Consider the following 26604-nt stretch of genomic DNA (forward strand, 5'->3'; position numbering starts at 1 on the left):
ACCCACCACCCCCGCCCCCAACCCCCCAACCAAAAAAAAGGTCAAAATTTTGGACCTGGCAGTGCCCTTGTGGTTTTTCTTTTTTAAATGCTTTATGAAAAAATATCTAAAGACTACATTTAAGTACCAAGACACATGCTTAATTGTTCAGGCAAATATTATGATTATTTGCTTTTGCGAATTTGGCCCAGTCAGGTTGTGTGCACAGATGTGGTAATTTCATGTGTATCAGGTCATGAGTTCTGAGTCTGTCCTTAAAGTGAATGTCATTTCTAATGGCTATTGAAACACTCTGAAAAAGGAAACAAACTAACAAGAATATATTCAAAACAAGTCAGTCAAAATAATTACATGTGTCAATTTTCTTACAGTCCTAACTTGATATCTGTTTAGAGTCAAAATAACATGGACACAAGTATGTACTTAATTTATATTTTTAATATGACACTGATTCAAACTCTTCTTTTTTCCTCTAGGAATTGTGGTACTTGGATTAAACAGATCTCGTGCCAAAAATGCACTTAATAAAAATCTTATAAAAATGGTAAGGGGGAAAAACTAATGGCTTCTAATTTGAAGGCAATGTATTGGAATTAAATATTTTGGAAAAAAAAATTTTTTTTTCCCCTTCCCCTTCTTTTTCTGTAGATGTCAAAAGCTGTGGATGCTCTGAAATCTGATAAGAAAGTACGAACTGTTATATTCCGAAGTGAAGTCCCTGGGATATTCTGTGCTGGTATGCAAACTTAATTTTACTGTGAAGTTGGATATCTGTAATCTAGCACTGTAGTAGAAATGGCCCAGATTCCAAGGAAGCATTGTACCTTGTCACATTCATCTCAGTTGTAAGCAAAACCTCTTCATATGATTTTCCTTGATTTTTAACAAGAAAGAAACATCTGCTTCATTCTGTTTTCTTCTTTCTGCATCATAAAGAACACTTCCCAATATGTAGTAGATTTTTTCAAAGTAGTGGATAAATGCATTCTGTTGAACTCTTAAAAGACTTGCTTATATTCTGGAATGAGAGCCTATTATTGCTAAGTGGTTAATGGGACTGTTGGAGTATGAATGGTAAATCGAGAAGGATGCTGTCTTTACTTTCCACTTGGAGGTATAAAATCCATTAAAACAACTTGTGAAACTAGGCAAACTATATGGTAGGGATCAGCAACCTTTGGCACGTGGCCCGTCAGGGTAAGCCCATGGTGGACCGGGCTGCTTTGTTTACCTGCAGAGTCCGCAGGTTTGGCCGATCGCAGCTCCCACTGGCTGCAGTTCGCCGTCCCCAGCCAATGGGGGCTGCGGGGAGGGACGGCCAGTACACCCCTCAGCCCGTGCTGCTTCCCACGGCCCCCATTGGCCTGGGATGACGAACTGCAGCCAGTGGGAGCTGCGATTGGCCAAACCTGCAGATGCTGCAGGTAAGCAAACCAACCCAGCCTGCCACGGGCTTACCCTGATGGGCCATGTGTCAAAGGTTGCCAATCCCTGCTATATGGCATTAAAAACAGATAGCAAACTTTAATTGGCTATTCCCTTAAATGTGGATAATTTATTAAAGAATGTGATCCTGTGCCTTCACCAGTAATACATACAAATGCATTGTAATGTGTGGGATGGCTGATTTGGGTATATGAAGCCATTAGGTGGGATTGGTTACCAAATCAAGGTTTTCAAAAGCATATTTCTCTTAAGTGAAATATTTAAGTGGCTATCTTGATGGCTGTGATATGAGAAACATGAGTTCACAAATATCAGTTGTTTTACTCCCTTAAAAAGCCCCAGATATGACACTGAATTGTTGTACTGTGGCTTCAAGGACATCTGGTTCTATTCACTGTGCCAGTACCCCTTGTTCTCAAGTTTAGAGAGCTGCATTGATCTCTGTCTTTGAATAGGCTTATTGCCTATCCTCCTTGCTGGAAAAATAGGTCAGTGATGACAGTGGAGAGAGAACAGGAGTGAGTTCGTCTCAGAATAGTGAGACCACTATGGGTAACACCGATGTGCTGTTTGGGTCAGAACCAAGGAGAGGTGAGATCCACCAAGCTATTTCTTACACTTCATTCAAATCTCAGGTTTCTTATTTTGCAATGACTACAGGAAATGAGGCAATACTTTTGTATGTATACCTAACAGCACCACCAAAATGTGCACGTCTAAAAGGTGAGAAACCCAAGTGATCTCGTTGTAACCCTAATCCTTCTGTGATAAATGAAGGGGGTGGGGACGGTGTAGCTCCCTTTGATAGACACCCAGCCAGCCAGTTAGCTGTAAAATCCCTCTTGGTAGCTGTTCTCAGCTTGCTTTACTTGTAAAGGATTAACAAGCCCACAGATAAAAGAAAAGGAGTGGGCACCTGACCAAAAGAGCCAGTGGGAAGCTTTCCCTTTGTCTGTTCTCTGGGCTGCAGGGACGGAGCAGCCATGCCGTGTAATGCTTGAACCAAGTATGAAAATTCATTTTTCATACCTAGAAGAAATTATTTGGATAGGGAATGTTTAGTTAGACACAATCAGGTTTATTTTTTATTTTGGCTTGTGGGTCTCCTTTGTGCTAACCCGTGATGCTTTTGTTTGCTCGTAACCTTTAAGCTGAACCCCCCAAAAAGCTAGTTTGGGTGCTTAATTTTTGGAATTTTCTTTTAAGATCTAGGAAAAAGCCTAAGTTCCAGATGTAATGTTTTCTTTTTTGTTTTTAATAAAATTTACCTTTTTAAAGAACAGAATTGGATTTTTGGTGTCCTAAAAGGTTTGTGCATGTTGTTTGATTAGCTGGTAGCTTATTTCCTTTGTTTCTTTCTCAGGGGGGTGGAGGGTGAAAGGGCTTGAGGGTACCCCACAGGGAGGAATTCCCAAGTGCTCCTTCCTGGGTTAAAAGGTTTTTTGCATTTGGGTGGTGGCAGCGGTTACTAAGCCAAGACCAAGAGAAAAGCTGTAACCTTGGGAGTGTAATACAAGCGTGGAATGGCAAGTATTAATTTTTTAAAATCTTTGCAGTCCCCCACTTCTGCACTCGGAGTAACAGAGTGGGGATTCAGCCATGACATGGTGGCAGAGTGGTGGGATAGTTTTGAACCAGAAGCACAGACCTCAGGATTTTAAAAGGACACATTTTTCCTCTTGGCTTCTTGAAAGCCAGGGAGGTTCTTTTCTTTTCTTTTCTTTTCTTTTCTTTTCTTTTCTTTTCTTTTCTTTTCTTTTCTTTTCTTTTCTTTTCTTTTCTGCCTAAGTGGGAACAAGCACACCAAAGAAGCCAGGGAGTCAAACAAGCAATTTTTTTCTTTTCTTTTCTAGCTTCGTGGCAACTAAATAGTTAGGCTAAGAGTGGGGCAGCCTGTGCATGAGGTTGAGGTCAGGCATTGAAACCTTAGAAAAAACAGTCTTCCCAAAGCGGCATGCCACAGAGAAGACAGGCCCAGATCAAGCCCAGGACGGAAATGAAGGGAGGAGATGGGGGACCGGGAACTTCCCAGGAGGGAAGGGTCATCCCTCCCCCGACCAAGATCCAGGTGCCAAGCTGGAGGGATGCCTTTAACCCACACCGAGTTCTGACTGCGGAAGACAGGGATTTCTTCATACAGATGATGCGTTTGGAAGTGGAGGACAAAAGAGGCAAAGTGCTTGGAGTTGGAAGGAGAGGAGACAGGCGAAGCACTTGGAGGCGGAGTTAGAGCTGAAGCGCTTAGAGCTGGAAAGGGTTAAGCTGGGTCCAGCAGGTAATATAGGTGATATAGAGGCCGCCTTAGAAAATTTTGAAAGGGCCTGCCTTGGGTACAACACCCCTATACACCAGTATATGGTGGAGCTGAGGCCGCAGCTCAGTGGACCGTTGGCAGAACTGGAAGGGACCTTGAAAGGTCATAGAGTCCAGCCCCCTGCCTTCACTAGCAGGACCAAGTATTGATTTTGCCCCAGATCCCCAGGTGGCCCCCTCAAGGACTGAACTCACAACCCTGGGTTTAGCAGGCCAATGCTCAAACCACTGAGCTATTCCTCCCCCCATACTACCTCTGAGCTGTGTCAAGTCCGGATCCAGGCACCTGAATTGAGAGCAGGTGTCTCTCCTGTGCTTTCAGTGACATCCCACCCCTCCCTTTGGGCCCAGACAATGTGGAAGAGGAAGCTACTTGATTCAAATGTAGAGGGGACAAGAGCCAGACCTGGGGGGAGGGAAACTGGAGGCAGGGTGGTGGTGGCAAGACTGGGACTGGCTGAGCAAGGAGACTGGGAGCCAGGGTTGAAAAGTGGCAATAGTAGGATTAGGAGCCGGTGGGACTGGGGAATATGGGAAGGAGTGGCAACTGAATGCTGGTGGGGAGGGGCTGCCTGGGCAAAGAAACAGGACAAGGCGCTAGTGGGTTGAGTGTGGGACTGGGATGCAGAGAGATGAGGGTAGGACTTCTGGGCAAGGAGATGGGATGAAAAGCCTGTGTGGAAACTGGGACTGGGGAGGAGGGGAGAGAGAGATAGGACTGGGATGGGGCAGGTTGGAGGGGACTGGGCAGAAGTGGTCATGTGTGGAATTGGGCAGAAGAGTTTGTGCTCACTAGAGCACACTTCTCTCCAGAGCCTGGAATGGGACCCAAGATTCCTTGCCATTCCTCTACTTTCAGCAAATATCTGTGAAACCCACTGGCAAAATGTCCAATCCCCCTCTTGTGCTGGTCCACATAGAGGATGTATATTTACTGCTGCTATCACTTAGGCCTTGTCTACACTACGAGAGTAGTTCGATTTTACTTGCATCGAATTTTTGTAATCGATATTGCAAAGTCGAACGTGTGTGTCCACACTAAGGACAGTAATTCGACTTTGTGCGTCCACACTAACGGTGATAGCGTCGACATTCGAAGCGGTGCACTGTGGTCAGCTATCCCACAGTTCCCGCAGTCCCCTCTGCCCATTGGAATTCTGGGTGTAGCCGGCAATGCCTTCTGGGTAACAAAATGAGTCGAGGGTGCTTTTGGGAAACTGTCGTCATCCGTCCATCACTCCCGCCCTCCCTCCCTGAAAGCGCCGGCGGGAAAACAGTTCGCGCGCTTTTCCAGTCATTGACAGCGCGGACGCCACTGTACTCCGAGCATGGAGCCCGCTGCGACCATCGCTGCAGTTGTGGCCGCTCTCAACGTCTCGCAGCTTATCATAAAGGTTTCCCTGAGGCAGATGCAGAAAAGTCAGGCAAGGAGGCTACGGCACCGCGGTGATGTCCTGAAGTCTGAGAGTAGCACAGACCTGTCAGAAAGCAGGCGACCCAGCGCCGAGGACATCACAGTGGCAATGGGTCATGTTGATGCCGTGGAACGGCGATTCTGGGCACGGGAGACAAGCACTGAGTGGTGGGACCGCATAGTGCTGCAGGTCTGGGATGAATCCCAGTGGCTGCGAAACTTTCGCATGCGGAAGGGAACTTTCCTGGAACTTTGTGAGTTGCTGTCCCCTGCCCTGAAGCGCAGTGACACCCGGTTGCGAGCTGCACTGAGTGTACAGAAGCGAGTGGCCATAGCCCTGTGGAAGCTTGCAACGCCAGACAGCTACCGGTCAGTCGCGAACCAGTTTGGGGTGGGCAAATCTACCGTGGGGGTTGTTGTGATGCAAGTAGCGAAGGCAATCGTTGATGTACTGCTGCCAAAGGTAGTGACCCTGGGAAACGTGGAGGCGATCATAGATGGCTTCGCAGCGATGGGATTCCCAAACTGCGGTGGGGCCATAGATGGAACTCACATCCCTATCCTGGCACCGGACCACCAGGCCACCCAGTACATTAACCGAAAGGGATACTTTTCCATGGTGCTGCAAGCACTGGTGGACCACAGGGGACGTTTTACCAACATCTACGTGGGATGGCCGGGCAAGGTTCATGACGCTCGTGTTTTCAGGAACTCTGGTCTGTTTAGACGGCTGCAACAAGGTATTTACTTCCCGGACCACAAAATAACTGTTGGGGATGTGGAGATGCCTATAGTCATCCTCGGGGACCCAGCCTACCCGCTAATGCCCTGGCTCATGAAGCCCTATACTGGCGCCCTGGACACTGAAAAAGAACTCTTCAACTACCGGCTGAGCAAGTGCAGAATGGTGGTGGAGTGTGCTTTTGGCCGTCTCAAGGGGAGATGGAGAAGCTTACTGACTCGCTGTGATCTCAGCGAAACCAATATCCCCATTGTTATAGCAGCTTGCTGTGTGCTCCACAATCTCTGTGAGAGCAAGGGGGAGACCTTTATGGCGGGGTGGGAGGTTGAGGAAAATAGCCTGGCTGGTGATTACTCACAGCCAGACAGCCGGGCGATTAGAAGAGACCAGCGGGAAGCGCTGTGCATCCGGGAGGCTTTGAAAGCAAAGTTCCTGAGTGAGCAGGGTAACCTGTGATTTTATAGTTTGTGTACTGAGAAGCTAAACCTGCCCCCGTTTCTTTACCCAGGTAATGTTGACTATCCTATCCAGTTACATACCCCCTTCACCCCCCCTCCAACACAGGTGTCGAAATAAAAATAGTTCTACTTTGTTAAAGCACACCGTTTTCTTTAATACTGTTTTAGCGGGAATTTTTTCAAACTGGGACGCAGACTGTGGTGCGGGGCGGGTCTAGTGTTGTGATGCGAATGCAGCTTCTAAACTCAAGGATTGACAGGCTCCGCTGCGGTGGGATGCTTGTTTCAACGGAGCCTGTCACCCCTCCTGATCGGGACTGTGTGTATGGGAGGTCTATTTGACTTTGTGGCAGGGGGAGGACGGTTACAGATCCCATGCTGTGTGGCTCTGTGATCCTGTCTAAGGACCGGCGCTTAAGATCTGTAACTGCCCTCCCCCGCCACAAAGTCACAGAGCAACCCACCCCCCCCAACATTACATCAAAACAACCTCCCAGACTAACCGGGGCAACTAGTCACTGCATCACTGCACTGTGTATGTGCCCTGCTGCTGTGCCTGCCCCCGACTATGTACCCTGCCAAAGGAGACTGTCCTGTCCAATTTCCAACCCCCTTTCCCCTCCTCCTCCAAAAGAACATGATTGAAACAGTAGTTAACAGAAACGAATTTTTTATTATCAACTACACATGGCATTGGGAGGTGAAACTTGGACGTGGGCTTGTGTCAGGCGGGAAGGAAAGAACTTTTCAAATTTTGGGAAATGAGAGCCTTCTGCTACTAGAGCTCTCTGCAGGGGTGGAGTGAGAGTTAGCAGGGACTCTGCCGCCTCTCCTTCTTTGCACTTTGGGTGAGGTGGGTATGGGACTTGGTGGCGGGGGAGGGCGGTTAGAGATGGACTGCAGCGGGGCTCTGTCCTCCTGCCTCCGTTCCTGCAGAACATCCACAAGGCGCCGGAGTGTGTCCGTTTGCTCCCTCAGTAGTCCAAGCAGCGTTAGAGTCGCCTGCTGGTCTTCCTGCCGCCACCTCTCCTCCCGATCCATGTTGGCTTGGTGCATTCGGGTCAAGTTCTCCCGCCACTGGGTCTGCTGTGCTGCCTGGGCTTGGGAAGAGGCCATAAGCTCAGAGAACATGTCCTCCCGTGTCCTCTTCTTCCTACGCCTAATCCGCGCTAGCCTCTGGGAGTGTGATTCCAGGCTAGGTTGTGAGACAGTCGCAGACGGGGCTGTGGAAATGGGAAAAAGGGAGTGAATTCCTCTGAAAGATAAATGTAGTTGTGAACAAAGAACATAGTCTTTCTCTGTGAACAAGACCATGCACAGCACCTTTCACATGCGCACTCAGCACAAGGTCGAATTCTCGGCCTTCGCATTCTGTGCCTGGGGTCTTGAACAGCACATTTGAGAAGCGAGGCAGCACAACGGAATTTCTGTTGCAGGCAGACATGGTAAGCCGTACACTTGTGGCAGTTTAAAACTTTTATATTACCACTGGCCTCATTTCACATTTAAATCAATGTCAGTCCCTGCTGCCAGCAATCCGGCAAGCGGGAACTCTGCCCCTGTCCCACCCCCTCGCGGCTGTCCCCGGGAACGATCCCTTTCGGCTGCCCCTCTCCCGCCTCCACCGCGTGGCTGCAAACCAGCGGTGACAGTTCTGTAAAGGAACGGGAAAGCAGTCCCAACACTAACATTCCCCTACCTAATTAAAAGCAGGTCACCATGGCCGACATCACCCTGATGAGGATCTCCGAGAGCGACAAAGAGAGAATGCTCCGGGAAAGCCTCCAAAGACCAGGGCCGTATGCCGCCCTGCTGTGCAGAGCAATGATCCCCGAGTACCTGATAATCTCGTGGCGCGGCAACGTGTCGTACTTCGGAGGACCCAATAAGGCCGCTCTCCCCAAGAACCTCATGCAACGGCTTTCAAGTTACCTCCAGGAGAGCTTCATCGAGATGTCCCAGGAGGATTACTGCTCTATCCCCGCACATATAGACCGCATTTTACTGTAGCTGCAGTAGCAGGGAATACACAGTAGAGCGGCTTGTGCAGGACAATCACTGAAAACCGGACATTGCTAGATTTCTTTTCAAAACTTGCACTGCCCCTTACTAAACCGTTAAGCGCCTAGGGCACACTAATCATGAACAACCCATTCTTTTAATTGTTAATATTCCTGTTTTGTTAAAAATAAATGTTTAGATGTTTACAACACTTACTGGCTGATCCTTCACCAGATTCTGTGTCCGGGGTAATGGCTGGGGACGCTTCGTAGGGGATCTCTGTAAGGGTGATGAAGAGATCCTGGCTGTCGGGGAAATCAGCGTTGTGAGAGCTGCCAACTGCCTCGCCCTCCTCATCTCCTTCCTCATCTTCCCCGTCCCCTAACATGTCTGAGGAACCGGCCGTGGACAGTATCCCATCCTCAGAGTCCACGGTCACTGGTGGGGTAGTGGTGGCGGCAGCACCGAGGATGGAATGCAGTGCCTCGTAGAAACGGGATGTCTGGGGATGGGATCCGGAGCGTCCGTTTGCCTCTTTGGTCTTCTGGTAGCCTTGTCTCAGCTCCTTGATTTTCACGCGGCACTGCGTTGCATCCCGGCTGTATCCTCTCTCTGCCATGTCTTTAGAGATCTTCTCGTAGATCTTTGCATTCCTTCTTTTGGATCGCAGCTCGGAAAGCACGGACTCATCGCCCCACACAGCGATGAGATCCAAGACTTCACGATCAGTCCATGCTGGGGCTCTCTTTCTATTCACAGACTGCATGGCCATCACTGCTGGAGAGCTCTGCATCGTTGCCAGTGCTGCTGTGCTCGCCACGATGTCCAGACAGGAAATGAGATTCAAACTGGCCAGACAGGAAAAGGAATTCAAATTCAAATTTTCCCGGGGCTTTTCCTGTGTGGCTGGTCAGAGCATCCGAGCTCGCACTGCTGTCCAGAGCGTCAACAGAGTGGTGCACTGTGGGATAGCTCCCGGAGCTATTAGCGTCGATTTCCATCCACACCTAGCCTAATTCGACATGGCCATGTCGAATTTAGCGCTACTCCCCTCGTCGGGGAGGAGTACAGAAGTCGAATTAAAGAGACCTCTATGTCGAACTAAATAGCATCGCAGTGTGGACGGGTGCAGGGTTAATTCGATTTAACGGCGCTAACTTCGACATAAACGCCTAGTGTAGACCAGGCCTTACTCTGTTAGCTCAGATGGCAGAGGTCTCTGGAGTGGATCTAAAGGGTCCAGGCCTGCTGATAACCCACATGGGTGTCTACCTACCACAAGGTGGAATTCCTGTTTTTCAGTTTGCTCTTTTTTTTTAAAACCTGGAAAATTACACACAAACTAAATTAAAATATCAATATTAAGGTTGAATAGTCAAGCATTGGAACGTTAGGAAATACCAGGAAGTTGCCTGTGCAACTTTAATTGGGCCCTTTTATGCATACATATTATCATAGTCACGGCACACAATGGATGGTACTCACTTAATGAACAGCTATTAATATTTTGTTTTCTTCTCATTTTTCAAAGCATAGCCCATATGTTATGTAGTGCACACTGTTCAAACCCTGCTCTGAAGACAGAATTATTAATTTCCTTCTGTTTTTTTCTGTGGCACTCATCATTATAGTATCTAAATGTTTCACAAGCATTAATTTTACTTTCACGCTACCTCTGAGAGGTGGGGCAGTAACGGCATTATCTCCATTTTACTGACAGGGAACTGAGCACTGAGAGATTAAGGTTTTTTTTTTTAAAAAAAAAAAATCCACTAATTTTGAGTGCCCAGTTTGAGATGCCCAAGAGCTTGTTTTTCAGAGGATTTAGCACATTGTGTTCAAAGCACAGCTCCCATTGACTTGAGTTGCTGCTGTGAGTGCTCAGCACTACTATAAATCCGACTCCAGTCTCTCAAATCAGGGACCCAGAAAATGGGGAATGCACAATTAAAGGCCATCTCTCAATAGTTTGGCTTGAGTGACTTGCTTAGCATTATAAGAACTCTATGGCAGATTCAGGGATAGAATCCAGTTCTTGAGGGCAGCATTCAACTACTTTAATAATGAGACCCTCCTTTCTCTTCCTGCAATCACCTGCCACATTCACTATACACCTTTCAACTTCTGCAACAAGTAAAACAAGGGTCCTACAAACAACAGCTTTCTTCACTACACAACTCTGATTCATATTCAGAGCAGGTTCCTACTGGACATTGAAAGAGGCAGGGGTTCTGTAGAAAAAGTACATGACTGTGTAATTAAATACTGGATCATAATGCATATGCACAAGGAGGGAAAATTAAGGTTGTCCAAGCAACCTTAATTCTGCCATTTCCAAATTTGAGTGCTTGAATTTGTAACCTTAATACTATTTATATATAGGGTTGGAAGGATTAGATTTTTATTGGTAAATGTCAGTTTCATTGTACCCACACAAATGGATGAAAAGTATTTCCATTGATAATTGAAATTTACAGAAAGGCAAAGTAAGAGAAAAGTGCTGCATGAGAGCGTATTAGAATTTGATTTAAGGATATTTACTTTGTATATATGACGTGATCTTGACAATTTGTGTTTTGACCATTATAAAGCTCTATCTTTGTGAATCTCAATATCTACTGTCATTACATAAGTCTGACCCCCCCAATTACCCCAACTGAAAATTTAAATCAAAATAAATAAATCCCATAATTTTGCACAATAGTGAACTTAAATTGATTAAAAAAAGCTTAAAAATAAACATTGCTGTTTTGTCAAAATGGTATAAAAATTGAATTCTCCCAAGCCTAATTATGTAGATTGATAGATTGTTGCGGTGATTGCATGTATACACATTTTTGTGCATAGATTTTGAGGATTTTTGTTGTTGTTTGTTAAAAACTTTGTCCCTAAGTGTGTGTGTGGGGGAAAAACCTTGTGTTTAAGGACGCTTATTGTAGCATTTTGTAGTGCAGCAAGGTAGCATTGTGGGATGAAGATGGAATAAAAAGATTCATAAATATTTAAGACCAGAAGGAACCATTATGATCCTGTAATCTGACTCCTGCGTGACACAAGCCATAGAAACTCATCCAATAGTTTTGCATCAAATTCAAGATCAAAGTTCTGTTTGAGCTATAGAAGAGGTTTAGAACAAATCCAGTCTTGATTTAAAGACTTCAGAGGATGGATAATTGTTAGGTCCCTGCGTAAGTTATTTCTATGGCTAATTTAATTTCTAGTCTGAATTTTAGCTTCATGTTACAGATGTTGGATCATAGTTATGTCTTTTTCTGCTAGATTAAAGAGTCATCTATTAGAAATCTTTTCCCAATGAAGATACTTGTAGACCATGATTAAGTCACCTCTTATCCTTCTTTTGTATAAACTAAATAGATGAAGCTTCTTAAATCTCTTGCTATAAGGCATGTTTTCCAGATCTCAGATCATTTTGGTGTATGTTTTTTTTTTTTGAACCTTTTCCAATTTGCCAACATCCTTTTTGAAGTGGGAGCTCCAGGACTAGATGCAGTATTCCAGTACGGGCTCACTAATGACATATACAGATGTAATGCCATCTTTTTACTCTTACTTGATGATATTCTGTTGATGCCAGGATCACATTAGTTACTCTAGCTACATCATTGCATTAGGAGCTGATGTTCAGTTCATTTTTTACCATAACCTATAAATCCTTTACAGTGTTGCTGCACTGCAAGGCCTGGTCTACACTACGACTTTAATTCGGATTTAGCAGCGTTAAATCGAATTAACCCTGCACCCGTCCACACAACGAAGCCATTTAATTTGAAATAAAGGGCTCTTTAAATCGATTTCTGTACTCCACCCCGACGAGCGTAGTAGCGCCAAAATCGATTTTATCATTTCAAATTAGGGTTAGTATGGCCGCAATTCGATGGTATTGGCCTCCGGGAGCTATCCCACAGTGCACCATTGTGACCACTCTGGACAGCAATTTGAACTCGGATGCACTGGCCAGGTAGACAGGAAAAGCCCCGCGAACATTTGAATTTCATTTCCTGTTTGCCCAGGGTGGAGAGCACAGGTGACCACAGATAGCTCATCAGCACAGGTAACCATGCAGTCCGATAATCGAAAAAGAGCACCAGCACGGACCGTACGGGAGGTACTAGATCTGATCGCTATATGGGGAGAGGATTCAGTGCTAGCAGAACTTGGTTCAAAAAGATGAAATGAAAAAACTTTTGACAAAATCTCCAAGGGCATGATGGAGAGAGGCCACAATAGGGACTCAGATCAGTGCCACTTGAAAGTCAAGGAGCTCAGACAAGCCTATCAAAAAACAAAGGAGGCAAACGGTCGCTCCAGGTCAGAGCCGCGGACATGCCGCTTCTACGATGAGCTGCATGCAGTTCTAGGGGGGGCCGCCACCACTACCCCACCTCTGACCGTGGATTCCGAGGGGGGGGGTCATCTCATCAGCTACACCTGAGGATTCTGCGGATGGGGAAGAGGAGGAGGAGGAGGATGAGCTTGCAGAGAGCACACAGCACTCCGTTCTCCCCAACAGCCAGGATCTTTTTCTCAGCCTGACTGTGATACCCTCCCAACCCAGTATCCAAGACCACGACCCCATGGAAGGGACCTCAGGTGAGTTTACCTTTTAAAATATAAAACTTGTTTTAAAAGCAAGGGTTTTGAATGATTACTTTGCCCTGAGGACTTGGGATGCATTCGCAGCCAGTACAGCTACTGGAAAAGTCTGTTAACGTGTCTGGGGATGGAGCGGAAATCCTCCAGGGACATCTCCATGAAGCTCTCCTGGAGATACTCCAAAAGCCTTGCCACAAGGTTTCTGGGCAGTGCAGCCTTATTCCGTCCTCCATGGTAGGACACTTGACCACGCCATGCTTGCAGCAAGTAATCTGGTATAGAATCATAGAATCATAGATTATAGGACTGGAAGGGACCTCGAGAGGTCATCGAGTCCAGTCCCCTGCCCGCATGGCAGGACCAAATACTGTCTAGACCATCCCTGATAGACATTTATCTAACCTACTCTTAAATATCTCCAGAGACGGAGATTCCACAACCTCCCTAGGCAATTTGTTCCAGTGTTTAACCACCCTGACAGTTAGGAACTTTTTCCTAATGTCCAACCTAGACCTCCCTTGCTGCAGTTTAAACCCATTGTTTCTGGTTCTATCCTTAGAGGCTAAGGTGAACAAGTTCTCTCCCTCCTCCTCATGACACCCTTTTAGATACCTGAAAACTGCTATCATGTCCCCTCTCAGTCTTCTCTTCTCCAAACTAAACAAACCCAGTTCTTTCAGCCTTCCTTCATAGGTCATGTTCTCAAGACCTTTAATCATTCTTGTTGCTCTTCTTTGGACCCTTTCCAATTTCTCCACATCTTTTTTAAAATGCGGCGCCCAGAACTGGACACAATACTCCAGCTGAGGCCTAACCAGAGCAGAGTAGAGCGGAAGAATGACTTCTCGTGTCTTGCTCACAACACACCTGCTAATGCATCCCAGAATCATGTTTGCTTTTTTTGCAACAGCATCACACTGTTGACTCATATTTAGCATGTGGTCCACTATAACCCCTAGATCCCTTTCTGCCGTACTCCTTCCTAGACAGTCTTTTCCCATTCTGTATGTGTGAAATTGATTTTTCCTTCCTAAGTGGAGCACTTTGCATTTGTCTTTGTTAAACTTCATCCTGTTTAACTCAGACCATTTCTCCAATTTGTCCAGATCATTTTGAATTATGACCCTGTCCTCCAAGGTAGTTGCAATCCCTCCCAGTTTGGTATCATCTGCAAACTTAATAAGCGTACTTTCTATGCCAATATCTAAGTCGTTGATGAAGATATTGAACAGAGCCGGTCCCAAAACAGACCCCTGCGGAACCCCACTCGTTACGCCTTTCCAGCAGGATTGGGAACCATTAATAACAACTCTCTGAGTACGGTTATCCAGCCAGTTATGCACCCACCTTATAGTAGCCCCATCTAATTTGTATTTGCCTAGTTTATCGATAAGAATATCATGCGAGACCGTATCAAATGCCTTACTAAAGTCTAGGTATACCACATCCACCGCTTCACCCTTATCCACAAGGCTCGTTATTCTATCAAAGAAAGCTATCAGATTGGTTTGACATGATTTGTTCTTCACAAATCCATGCTGGCTGTTCCCTATCACCTTACCACCTTCCAAGTGTTTGCAGATGATTTCCTTAATTACTTGTTCCATTATCTTCCCTGGCACAGAAGTTAAACTAACCGGTCTGTAGTTACCTGGGTTGTTTTTATTTCCCTTTTTATAGATGGGCACTATATTTGCCCTTTTCCAGTCTTCTGGAATCTCTCCCGTCTCCCATGACTTTCCAAAGATAATAGCTAGAGGCTCAGATACCTCCTCTATTAGCTCCTTGAGTATTCTAGGATGCATTTCATCAGGCCCGGGTGACTTGCAGGCATCTAACTTTTCTAAGTGATTTTTAACTTGTTCTTTTTTTATTTTATCCGCTAAACCTACCCCCTTCCCATTAGCATTCACTATGTTAGGCATTGCTTCAGACTTCTCGGTGAAGACCGAAACAAAGAAGTCATTAAGCATCTCTGCCATTTCCAAGTTTCCTGTTACTGTTTCTCCCTCTTCACTAAGCAGTGGGCCTACCCTGTCTTTGGTCTTCCTCTTGCTTCTAATGTATTGATAAAAAGTCTTCTTGTTTCCTTTTATTCCCGTAGCTAGTTTGAGCTCATTTTGTGCCTTTGCCTTTCTAATCTTGCCCCTGCATTCCTGTGTTGTTTGCCTATATTCATCCTTTGTAATCTGTCCTAGTTTCCATTTTTTATATGACTCCTTTTTATTTTTTAGATCGTGCAAGATCTCGTGGTTAAGCCAAGGTGGTCTTTTGCCACATTTTCTGTCTTTCCTAACCAGCGGAATAGCTTGCTTTTGGGCCCTTAATAGTGTCCCTTTGAAAAACTGCCAACTCTCCTCAGTTGTTTTTCCCCTCAGTCTTGATTCCCATGGGACCTTACCTATCAGCTCTCTGAGCTTCCCAAAATCTGCCTTCCTGAAATCCATTGTCTCTATTTTGCTGTTCTCCCTTCTACCCTTCGTTAGAATTGCAAACTCTATGATTTCATGATCACTTTCACCCAGGCTGCCTTCTACTTTCACATTCTCAACGAGTTCCTCCCTATTTGTTAAAATCAAGTCTAGAACAGCTTCCCCCCTAGTAGCTTTTTCAACCTTCTGAAATAAAAAGTTGTCTCCAATGCAGTCCAAGAATTTGTTGGATAGTCTGTGCCCCGCTGTGTTATTTTCCCAACATATATCCGGATAGTTGAAGTCCCCCATCACCACCAAATCTTGGGCTTTGGATGATTTTGTTAGTTGCTTGAAAAAAGCCTCATCCACCTCTTCCACCTGGTTAGGTGGCCTGTAGTAGACTCCTAGCATGACATCTCCCTTGTTTTTTGCCCCTTTAAGCCTAACCCAGAGACTCTCAACACTTCCGTCTCCTATGTCCATCTCTACCTCCGTCCAAGTGTGTACATTTTTAATATATAAGGCAACACCTCCTCCCTTTTTCCCCTGTCTATCCTTCCTGAGCAAGCTGTACCCATCCACACCAACATTCCAATCATGTGTATTATCCCACCAAGTTTCAGTGATGCCAACAATGTCATAGTTGTATTTATTTATTAGCACTTCCAGTTCTTCCTGCTTATTCCCCATACTTCCCGCATTTGTATATAGGCATCTAAGATACTGGTTTGATCTTTCCTCCCAGTTTTGTCCTGACTCTCCTTTCTCTCTGACAGTATAGCCCACACTCCCTCTTGTTTCCGACCCATCTCCCCGGTCTCCATGTTCCCCACTTACCTGTGAGCTTTGCTCACCTGTCCCCGTCGAACCTAGTTTAAAGCCCTCCTCACTAGGTTAGCCAGTCTGTGTCCGAATAGGGTCTTTCCTCTCCTCGAAAGGTGAACGCCATCTCTGCCTAGCAGTCCTTCCTCAAATAGCATCCCGTGGTCTAGGAAGCCAAAGCCCTCCTGGCGACACCATCTTCGCAGCCAGGCATTCACCTCCATGATGCATCTGTCTCTGCCCGGGCCCCTACCTTTGACAGGAAGAATTGAAGAGAATACCACCTGCGCTCCAAACTCCTTCACCCGTACTCCCAGAGCCCTGTAGTCACTCTTGATCCGCTCAGTGTCACACCGCGCAGTATCATTTGTGCCCACATGGATGAGTAGCATGGGGTAGTAGTCAGAGGGCTGGATAATCCTCGACAATGCCTCCGTAACGTCTCGGATACGGGCCCCCGGCAGGCAGCATACCTCCCGAGATGAAATGTCAGGGCGACAGATGGGCGCCTCCGTCCCCCTCAGCAGAGAGTCTCCGACCACCACTACCCTATCATTGCATGACAAAGCCTGGCAGCGTATGGTCCCGGTGTTTGCTGGCATTCAAGCAACATCCGTTCTTTATCTTGCTGTGTAATCCTCAGGAGAGTGATATCGCTCATGGTAACCTGGTTGAAATACAGAAATTTAATTAAGGGGACAGAGGTGGCAGTTCCTACTGGGCTGTTTGCCTGTGGCTGAAAAGAAATCCTTCTCTGCAGTTAGCCAAGCATGGGGGGGGCGGCGGGAATTGGCGCTGAGCTTTTCGCGTTTGGCTAGCAGGGATCTTCCCTGATACCAGCCACGTGGCGGGGGGACGGGTAAAGCGATCATCCCAGAGAATTCATGGCGGGGTGGGGGTGTTTGGTTCCTGCAGGGATCTTCCCTGATACCTGCCACGCGGTGCGGGGAGGGATAAAACGATCATCCAGAGAATTGGATGGGGGGGGGTGGTTAGTTTGTTTTCTGTTGCTGAATGTTAACAGGAAATCCGCAGCAGTCAATGGGCTTTGCTTGGTATGTGGGAAAGGAGGGCGCAGAAGCCGAAAGACAATGGCTTACCATGGCCGCATGCAAGCCGAATTCTGTTGCCCGGACCTGCGTCTGTGATCTCTAGCATTGTTCTGCAAAATGTATCTTTTAAAAAAATTCTCTCCTTTTTTCCCTCCCTCCAGCAGCTGCAAATTCTTCAAGCCTCCCTCCTCCGTCCCGAAGGCTATCACAGATAAGGTGTCGGAAAAAGAAGACACGAGACGAGATGCTCGCAGAAATCATGGAATCCACCCGCAGTGACAGAGCTCATCTGAATGAGTGGAAGGACACGGTTTCAAAGTATAGGAAAGAAGACAGTGAACGTGAGGACAGGAGGGACCAACGTGAGGACAGGAGGGTCCAACGTGAGGAGAGGAGAGATGCTCGAGATGAGAGGTGGCGGCAGGAAGATCAGAGGAGGCAGGATGCAACGCTGGGGCTGCTGCGTGAGCAAACAGACATGCTCCGGCATCTGGTGGAGCTTCAGGAACGGCAGCAGGATAACAGAGTGCTGCTACAGCCCCTGTATAACCCCCCTCCTCCCTCACCATGTTCCATAGCCTCCTCACCCAGACGTGTAAGAACGCGGGGGGGGGGGGGGAGGCTCTGTACACCTTCCCATTCCACCCCAGTGGACAGCCCAAGCAAAAGGCTGTCATTTTTTTAACCTTTTTTTAGTGGCCTTTTCCTTCCTGCCGATCCTCCTCCCAAACCCCACCCGGGTTCCCTCCCTCTTTTTATAATGTATTAATAAAGAATAAATGATTTTTAAACGATAGTGACTTTATTTGGTTTGAAAGCAAGCTGGGGGAAGGGGGAGGGGTGGGTTCCTTACAGAGAATGAGTCAATAAAGGGGGCGGGTTTTCATGAAGGAGAAACAAACAGATATTTCACACTGTAGCCTGGCCAGTCATGAAACTGGTTTTCAAAGCTTCTCTGATGCACAGCGCTTCCTGGTGTGCTCTTCTAATCGCCCTGGTGTCTGGCTGTGCGTAATCAGCAGCCAGGCGATTTGCCTCAGCCTCCCACCCCACCATAAAGGTCTCGCGCTTACTTTCACAGAGATTGTGGAGCACACAGCAAGCAGAAATAACAATGGGGAGATTGGTTTGGCTGAGGTCTGAGCGAGTCAGTAACAATCGCCAGCAACCTTTTAAACGGCCAAATGCACATTCTACCACCATTCTGCACTTGCTCAGCCTGTAGTTGAACAGCTCCTGACTCCTGTCCAGACTGCCTGTGTATGGCTTCATGAGCCATGGGATTAAGGGGTAGGCTGGGTCCCCAAGAATAACTATTGGCATTTCAACATCCCCAACGGTTATTTTCTGGTCCGGAAAGTAAGTCCCTTGCTGCAGCCCTTTAAACAGAGTAGTGTTCCTGAAGACGCGAGCGTCATGAACCCTTCCCGGCCAGCCCACGTTGATGTTGGTGAAACGTCCCTTGTGATCCACAAGTGCTTGCAGCACCATTGAAAAGTACCCCTTGGGGTTTATGTACTGGGTACCCTGGTGCTCCGGTGCCAAGATAGGGATATGGGTTCCATCTATCGCCCCACCACAGTTAGGGAATCCCATAGCAGCAAAGCCATCCACTATGGCCTGCACATTTCCCAGAGTCACTACCTTTCGTAGCAGCACCTGAGTGATTGCTTTGGCTACTTGCATCACAGCAGCCCCCACAGTAGATTTGTCCACTCCAAATTGATTCTCGACTGACCGGTAGCTGTCTGGCGTTGCAAGCTTCCACAGGGCTATTGCCACTCGCTTCTCAACTGTGAGGGCTGCTCTCATCTTGGTATTCTGGCGCTTCAGGGCAGGGGACAGCAAGTCACAAAGTTCCATGAAAGTGCCCTTACGCATACGAAAGTTCCGCAGCCACTGGGAATCATCCCACACCTGCAACACTATGCGGTCCCACCAGTCTGTGCTTGTTTCCTTGCCCAGAATCGGCGTTCCATGGATAGAACCTGCCCCATTAACAACATGATCTCCAAAGCACCGGGGCCTGCGGTTTGACAGAATTCTGTGTCCGTGTCCGTGTCCATGTCCTCATCACGCTTGTCGCTGCGCTGCCGCCGCCGCTGCCTCCTCACCTCGTTTTTCTGGTCCTGGCTCAGCTTAAACTCCACGAGAACGTGCGAGGTGTTTACAATGTTCATGACTGCTGTCTTGAGCTGAGCGGGCTCCATGCTTGCCGTGGTATGGACTCTGTAGTGTTCACCCAGGAAAAAAGGTGAGAAATGGTTGTCCGCCGTCCGTTGCTTTCATGCAGGGAGGGAGGGAGGGGTGAGGCTGTACGCAGAACCACCTGCGATCATGTTTTTTGCCCCATCAGACACTGGGATCTCAACCCAGAATTCCAATGGGCGCGGGAGACTGCGGGAACTATGGGATAGCTATGGGATAGCTACCCACAGTGCAACGCTCAAGAAATCGACGCTAGCTCCGGAACATGGACGCACACCGCCGAATTAATGTGCTTAGTGTGGCCGCATACATTCGACTTTATACAATCTGTTTCCCAAATTCGAATTATATAAATTCGGATTAATCCCGTAGTGTAGACATACCCCAAGATTCTGACCTCCATCTAATAAGTGTAACCTGCGTTCTTTGTTCCTAGGTGTATGTGTGGCTTTGCATTTTGCTGCATTAAAATGAGCCCCCATTACCAAATGATGTATAACAGTGTGTATATCTTGCTCATGTTTACTTTGACAACCTCCTGACAAGGTATCACTAATAGTAAGTTTCATAATTATCTGTTGGCCAGCAGCTAGTTCCCTGAAGCAAGTCAATGGAAACCCTGTCTTTAGCCAGATCAGTGCCTGCCATTGCAGTAACCACGTAAATTATTTGCTAGCTACATAAAATACACAAGAGGTAAATTGTATAGGGAATCCTTGGATGAGGCAGTGTTTAGAATACAAGGTTCCTACCATCAAGAGCAAACATTGCTTTTATTTTATTTTTTTCAACTTTGATACAACAGAAGAGACTTTGCTTACTCAGGAGGCAGATGGAATTGTTCCAACTGTATTCTGGACTGCTCACACTACCCTAGGGCTTCTAAACTTTTTTCATAACCTGAGCCACATCTTAAAGAGCGATTCTCTTAGTCTATCTGCTTTTTCATGTGTGATTACATAATATCCTTGTGGGAAATAGAAGCTGTTTACATGGGAATGTAATCTTAAGAAAGCATTTATATATTTTTCAGCTCTTCATGTCATGTAGTAAATGAGGCAAATTTAATGTAATTGTTTTGAATTTTCACCAATGTAACAGATCAGCTTGTGGCCTGTAAAGAATTATGAAACTGAAAATTGCATCGGGTATATAAAGTTTTTCAACGTCTCACAAGAGCTAGTATACAAGATGTTCTAAGATCCACTGGGAAGAAGTATTAGTATCTTGCAGTTATTGAGCTCTAAGGGGCCGCTGTAAAATATCATGAAATTTCCTCATGGTGAGAGAAACTCCACACTGTAACTGTTTTGAAGACAGCTGGATGAATGACATTGCCCATTACATTGAACTTCCTTCCTCATTTAGAGCTTCCCATAGGCTGTTGCAGAAGTAAAAAAAAATCTGTTTTCATTCCTTTTATAATCCTGGCATAAAGCTTCAAAAAGACGCTTTTGTTAATCAGTTGGATTGGGTAGAGTGACAGTGCGGGTATCTTGTGCTGTTTTCTTTCTTGCTTCATCTGTCTCAGGCGAGTTGTATACCATAAGTTCATGGTGCTGGTGAATAGGGAGTTTAGGGGTCAGACTATTTTTAATCAAGGATAAAGATAAATTATGGAGTTCTACCAGATGACCTATTGAGTGATCTCTTGGCTTGACAATATTTTCCCTCAACAGACTTAAAATTACACTGTCTGTCTTAGTCTTTGAGTGCAGACCATTTAAATAGACTCATTATTCATCACTTCCCTTGTGAGAAACATGTGCCCTGACCCTCAGACTGGAGAAGACAATGGTTGATCCATCACAAAAGAATGACCCTTCTCTTCCCTTCTTTTTAGCTCAGAAGTGAGATCCAGGCTGTTGCTAAGTTGAGCCAGAAACCACCTGGAATGGTTCTATGGTTGTCCTGGTTACCATAAAGAACGTGAGCTAATCTAGAACAGTGTACATCTGTACGGACATTTAACTTACCAAGAACAGTCTGGCTTGGTGACTCCTGTACTGATGCATGATGGAACTCTTAGCTCAAGGGTAAACTTTGCAGTGCAATGGGTAGGATTAGTATTGGTTTATAGTAGATTCATATTTCCATTTTGTACATATAATGGACATACTTTTTCAGGTCTAGCTTTGGAATAGTAGGAGTCCTATATTTAAGATTGAATGCAAATAGGTCAGAGACACCACTTTCCTAATCCTTTCTCACTTCATGCTGAACCATGAACCCACCTGGTAACATATGTTAACACTAGTGAATTTTCATTAGCTTCTGTGAGTTGCACTGGATCTTCTGAGAACAGAATTTTTGAAAAGACATATACTTTATATCCTTTGGCTATTGAATAACACCATGATAGTTTTTAAAAGTTTGAATTACTGATAAAATACTAAGAAAGTATGTTTTCACATTTTAATATTTTTCACGTTATCATTCCATAGTACTATAAATAATTTTATGAGTAAAACAAAAAACAACCCCCCCAAACTCAACGATCTTCTTTTTGTAGCTAATTAGACATTATCTTCTGTAAACAAGAACTTTCCACCCTTCTTACACACCATCTATTATTTGTTTGTTTATATGGCCTGTTTATGTATAGATTTGGTTTTTATTTTATGCAAAAGTAGACCAAAATTTTCATACATGAATGCCTAAAGTTATGTTCTTAAGTTCATGTTAGGCACCTAAAAACGTAAGAACAGCTAAACTGGGTCAGACCAAAGTATCCTGTCTGCTGACCAATGCCAGGTGCCCCATAAAGAATGAACAGAACAGGTAATCATCAAGTGATCCATCCCCTGTCGCTCATTTCTAGCTTCTGGCAAACAGAGGCTAGGGACACCATCTCTGCCCATCCTGGCTAATAGGCATTGATCGATCTATCCTCCATGAATTTATTTAGTTCTTTTTTTGAATCCTTTTATAGTTTTTGCCTTCAAAACATCCTCTGGCAAGGAGTTCCACAGGTTGACTGTGCATTGTGTGAAAAAAATACTACTTTTTGTTTGTTTCAAACCTGCTGCCTATTAATTTCATTTGATGACTCTTAGCTCTTGTGTTATGAGTAGGAGTGAATAACACTTCCTTATTTACTTTCTCCATACCAGTCATGATTTTATAGACCTCTGTCGTATCCCCCGTTAGTCATCTCTTTTCCAGGTTGAAAAGTCCCATTCTTATTAATCTCTCCTCATATGGCAGCCGTTCCACACCCCTAATCATTTTTGTTGCCCTTTTCTGAACCTTTTCCAATTCCAATATATCTTTTTTTGAGATGGGGCGACCACATCTGCACACAGTATTCAAGATGTGGGCATACCATGGATTTATATAAAGGCGATATGATATTTTCTGTCTTATCTATTCTGTTCTTAATGATTCCCAACATTCCGTTCGCTTTTTTGACTGCCGCTGAACATTGAGTGGATGTTTTCAGAGAACTATCCACAATGACTCCAAGATCCAAGTGAGTGATAACAGCTCATTTAGACACCATCATTTTATATGAATAGTTGTGATTATGTTTTCCAATGTGCATTACTTTGCATTTATCAACATTGAAAAAAGTGGACTTTCTGTTTTGTTTTGTGTTTCCAAAGCTCTTGAGCACCTCTAACCTTCCATAAACTTCAGTGGACTTTGTGGATGCTCATCACTTCTGAAAATAAAGCCATTTATTTTTAGTTTCCCAAAATATAGGTTTAGGAGCTTAACTTTAGGCACTCAGTTATGAAAATATGGCTGTGAAATTTCAGCTTCATAAGAATGAATGCATACAGCTATGTTAGCAAACTTGAAAGTAGCACAGTTACATGTGATCCTGAGCAGTTGGACTGTTACTACAGCCCTTTGGAATATTTGAAATTAACATCGTGCAAATTATCTTCAAAAGATTATCAGTGGTAAGTGATATATGTCCTGGGCAAAATTTTATAGTGCTTGGGATATGTGAACTTGCCTTGAGCTGCCAGGATTTAGACAGGGAAATGACATCTGGTCAAGATGACCGGGAGCAGTGGAGGGCAGACAGTTAACAAGACAGCTTCATCCAGATGTGAAGCAATGCAGCATACAATAGCAGTGGGAGGACTGCCTGAAGCAGTATACTGAATTCAGAAACTGGAAGCATTCACACAAACCTTATAATGGTATAATTCATTCCAAAATAAGAGTCATGTCACTTCCAAAGCATACTGATTAAAGTGGGATAAAACACCAGAGAAATAGAAAAAAGAATTTTTGTGCATGTGGTCATAAGGCAGCTTATGCTGTAAAAGCTAAAGGTATACCAGAAAGCCTTTCCCATATAGGCAAGCCCTTAAACAGTGGTGTAAGTTGCTGCATACAAGATGTTCTGAAAACAGATGTAAGTATTAAAGTAGTAATTTGAGCATGTTAAATCTACTTCATTCACAGAGAGGATAGGAGAGCTGAACGGAGCAAAAAATGGTTCCATGGCTGGCTGAAAAAAAACCATGTGCAGTGGGAGAAAGTATCTCACTCATCTACCTGTGGTGATGCAAGCAACTTACACGTGGACATTCACGCTTTGAACACGGACGTCACCGCATTAGACTTCCCAAAGCTTTGCTCCCTTTTCACGTTACAGACCTATATGGCAGAAACACATATAGTTTTACTATACATTAGCTAACCTTTGAAAATGTATTTTCAATACATCAAAATCATGTGTTTATACTACTGATTATAATCATATATACACATGATGCTATAATTTACTTTGATATAGAACTATCAAATTTATTTTTATCAGGTTTATATATGATTAATGTATCAGAAGTGTGTCTGGATATATGAGTCACTGAGTTGGTCCATGTATCTGTCATCCATGTATCTGTCAACATGTATTATGTCATGGTGACCCTATAGGCACTTGAAAGCTGTTGCTAGCAGGGTGTGCAGTGTTTCACCTCCTAAACACAGTGAACTGATATGAATGAATCATACTTTGCAAAGGTTTCAGTGAATTAGGGCCTAGCTGTATCAGTGACTCTCTCTGCTCTTTTCTGTGGCTGCTGTGCTGTCGATGTTTTTAGAGACAGAGCCAAGATTTGAGATGTTGATGCTCAGAACAAAGTATTTTTAGTGGAGGGCTCATGACTATAGGATTCATTTTTGTGTGAGATAAGGCTGAGCCTGAATTTCACTTCCTTAAGAACACAATATAAGGTGCATCTTTTTGAAAGGACATTGCTTGTTTACAATGTATGTTGGAGTTGACAAATTCCTTTATGTCTTCTATTAAAAACTCCTTACCATATACAAATTTTAAAAATACATAAGAACAGCCATACAAGGTCAGATCAAAGGTCCATCTACCCAGTATCCTGTCTTCCGACAGTGGCTTATACCAGGTGCCCCAGAGGGAATGAACAGAACAAGTAATCAAGAGATCTATGCCCTGTGGCCCATTCCCAGCTTCTGGCAAACAGGCTAGGGGCACCATCCCTGCCCATCCTGACTAATAGCCATTGATGGACCTATCCTCCGTGAACTTGTCTAGTTCTTTTTTTGAACAGTTTACATATTTATAGTCTTTATTGTCTGTATGAAATAAATTTTCACACTTGGCTTTAGCTAGTTACACTTTCATTTTCCTAGAGCTTCTGTTTCAAACATTTCAGGGGAATGTTTGTGTACAAACCGTTTTTACACTCTAACACTTAAAGTTGTGGAAACATTTCTCTTGGCCTTAAGTTTTATAAAAAAACTTATTTTTACAAAATTGTAAATTTGGACTTTAAAGCTAGTTTTCCCCCAAATAGCATCCTAAGATGTGTAACTCACATCTCTGGAAGTCAAACACTGGCACCTGATCATTGAAAAAAATCTGCTGAGGAGGAAGAAAGAAAATTATTTCTAGAGAGAGACTGACTGTTGCATCTTTTCGTATCGTATGATGCCAATTGTTACACTGGTGGTAGCATATAAAATATATTTTCAATATCCTCTCTATATTTTCTATATTATAGGAGTTCCACCTTTATTATAATTGCATTTGTAAGGCTTCCACTACCCTAGCATCAGGCACAAAATAAAGAAGGCATGTGTCTGGCTGAGGACCATGGTCTTAACTTTTTTTTATTGTGCAATCACTACTGTTGCGCAAAAGCTTGTGCGATTACGAGTCTTGCATTCTGCCATAAAGGTTGAAAGACTTGGGCATAAGCTCCTCTCTAGTGGTAGATAATCATACAGGCAAGGGAACTCTCCAGTGAATGTCATGTCCCTGACCTTTGAGAGTTTTCTCCTGGGCTCTGTGAGAGACCATCTCCCTATTGTTTGCATCTGTTGTGATAAGTTGAAAGACAGTGTTCTATGCAGTGGTGGCTTGAGGACGTTTTTATTGTGGGCACTAACTTGATTTGGCTTGACTTGTGTTCACTATTTTAAGGGCACTTTTGAGAACTCTTCTCCAATGAAATCCTTCTTCTATTTGAAGCCTCTTACAGGAATATATGCACATGTACTATAAAATGTGATGCACTGGAACAGCTGTCCCACTGGTATCCTTACTTGATGGAATAGCTCCTTCAGATGAACAGCTATAATAGTATAGATTGGGATCAACATATGTTTATTTTACTTTCAATTTATTTTCTCCTTTTTCCAAGTTGGTTAGTGCCTCAGGGGCCACAATGGCAGAACCTCTACTGTGTCTATGCAATAACTAGGCACTAAGCTGTTGTAGGCTGTAAAGATTAGAACCAATATCTGGAAATTAATCCATAATTGTAAAAGGAGCCAGTGTTATATGAAATCACTGATAAGATGTGCAACTTGTTAAATTTTTTTTGCAGAATAGGTGAGCTAATATGTGCTGAACCCAACCTGTACTTCCAGGAGTAACAGAGTAGTTCTCCAAAGAGGGCATTATAGCAGTCAGCCCTGCAGGGCATGATTGCTTGGATATATCTAGATACGTATATGACCCTTATTTCTATGACGTAATTAACTAGTATCACCATAGGCTGGACCATGTGTGAAAGAAAAGGGCACAACTCCCACTTCTGATGATTGGAAGGAGAAATATGCATGGTGGGTATTTTTTTATTATTATTACTCTTGCTGCTACATAGATGTGTTGGAGCAG

At 44.7% G+C, this 26604-nt stretch overlaps 2 protein-coding genes across 3 annotated transcripts in view; one reads left to right on the top strand and one right to left on the bottom strand.

Moving 5' to 3' along the window:
- AUH (AU RNA binding methylglutaconyl-CoA hydratase) overlaps positions 1 to 26604 on the top strand; it is a 191234-nt gene that overhangs the window by 6341 nt on the left and 158289 nt on the right. The window contains exons 2-3 of one of the 2 annotated variants that reach the window (XM_065550379.1): positions 477 to 544; positions 649 to 736. The exons of the other annotated variant lie outside the window; for it this stretch is intronic. Of the exons in view, the coding sequence (XP_065406451.1) occupies positions 477 to 544; positions 649 to 736 (156 nt within the window). The remainder of the gene's footprint in view (positions 1 to 476; positions 545 to 648; positions 737 to 26604) is intronic. 2 annotated transcript variants of the gene reach the window in all.
- Positions 7030 to 9556, bottom strand: LOC135972404 (uncharacterized). The gene is made up of 2 exons (XM_065550378.1): positions 8591 to 9556; positions 7030 to 7596 (listed from the first exon to the last, which is right to left on the bottom strand). Exons 1-2 carry the CDS (start codon positions 9165 to 9167, stop codon positions 7121 to 7123), a joined length of 1053 nt encoding a protein of 350 aa, XP_065406450.1. The 5' UTR covers positions 9168 to 9556; the 3' UTR covers positions 7030 to 7120.

Source organism: Chrysemys picta, chromosome 6 (assembly GCF_011386835.1).
Source record: "Chrysemys picta bellii isolate R12L10 chromosome 6, ASM1138683v2, whole genome shotgun sequence".
NCBI classification, from domain to species: Eukaryota; Metazoa; Chordata; order Testudines; family Emydidae; genus Chrysemys; species Chrysemys picta.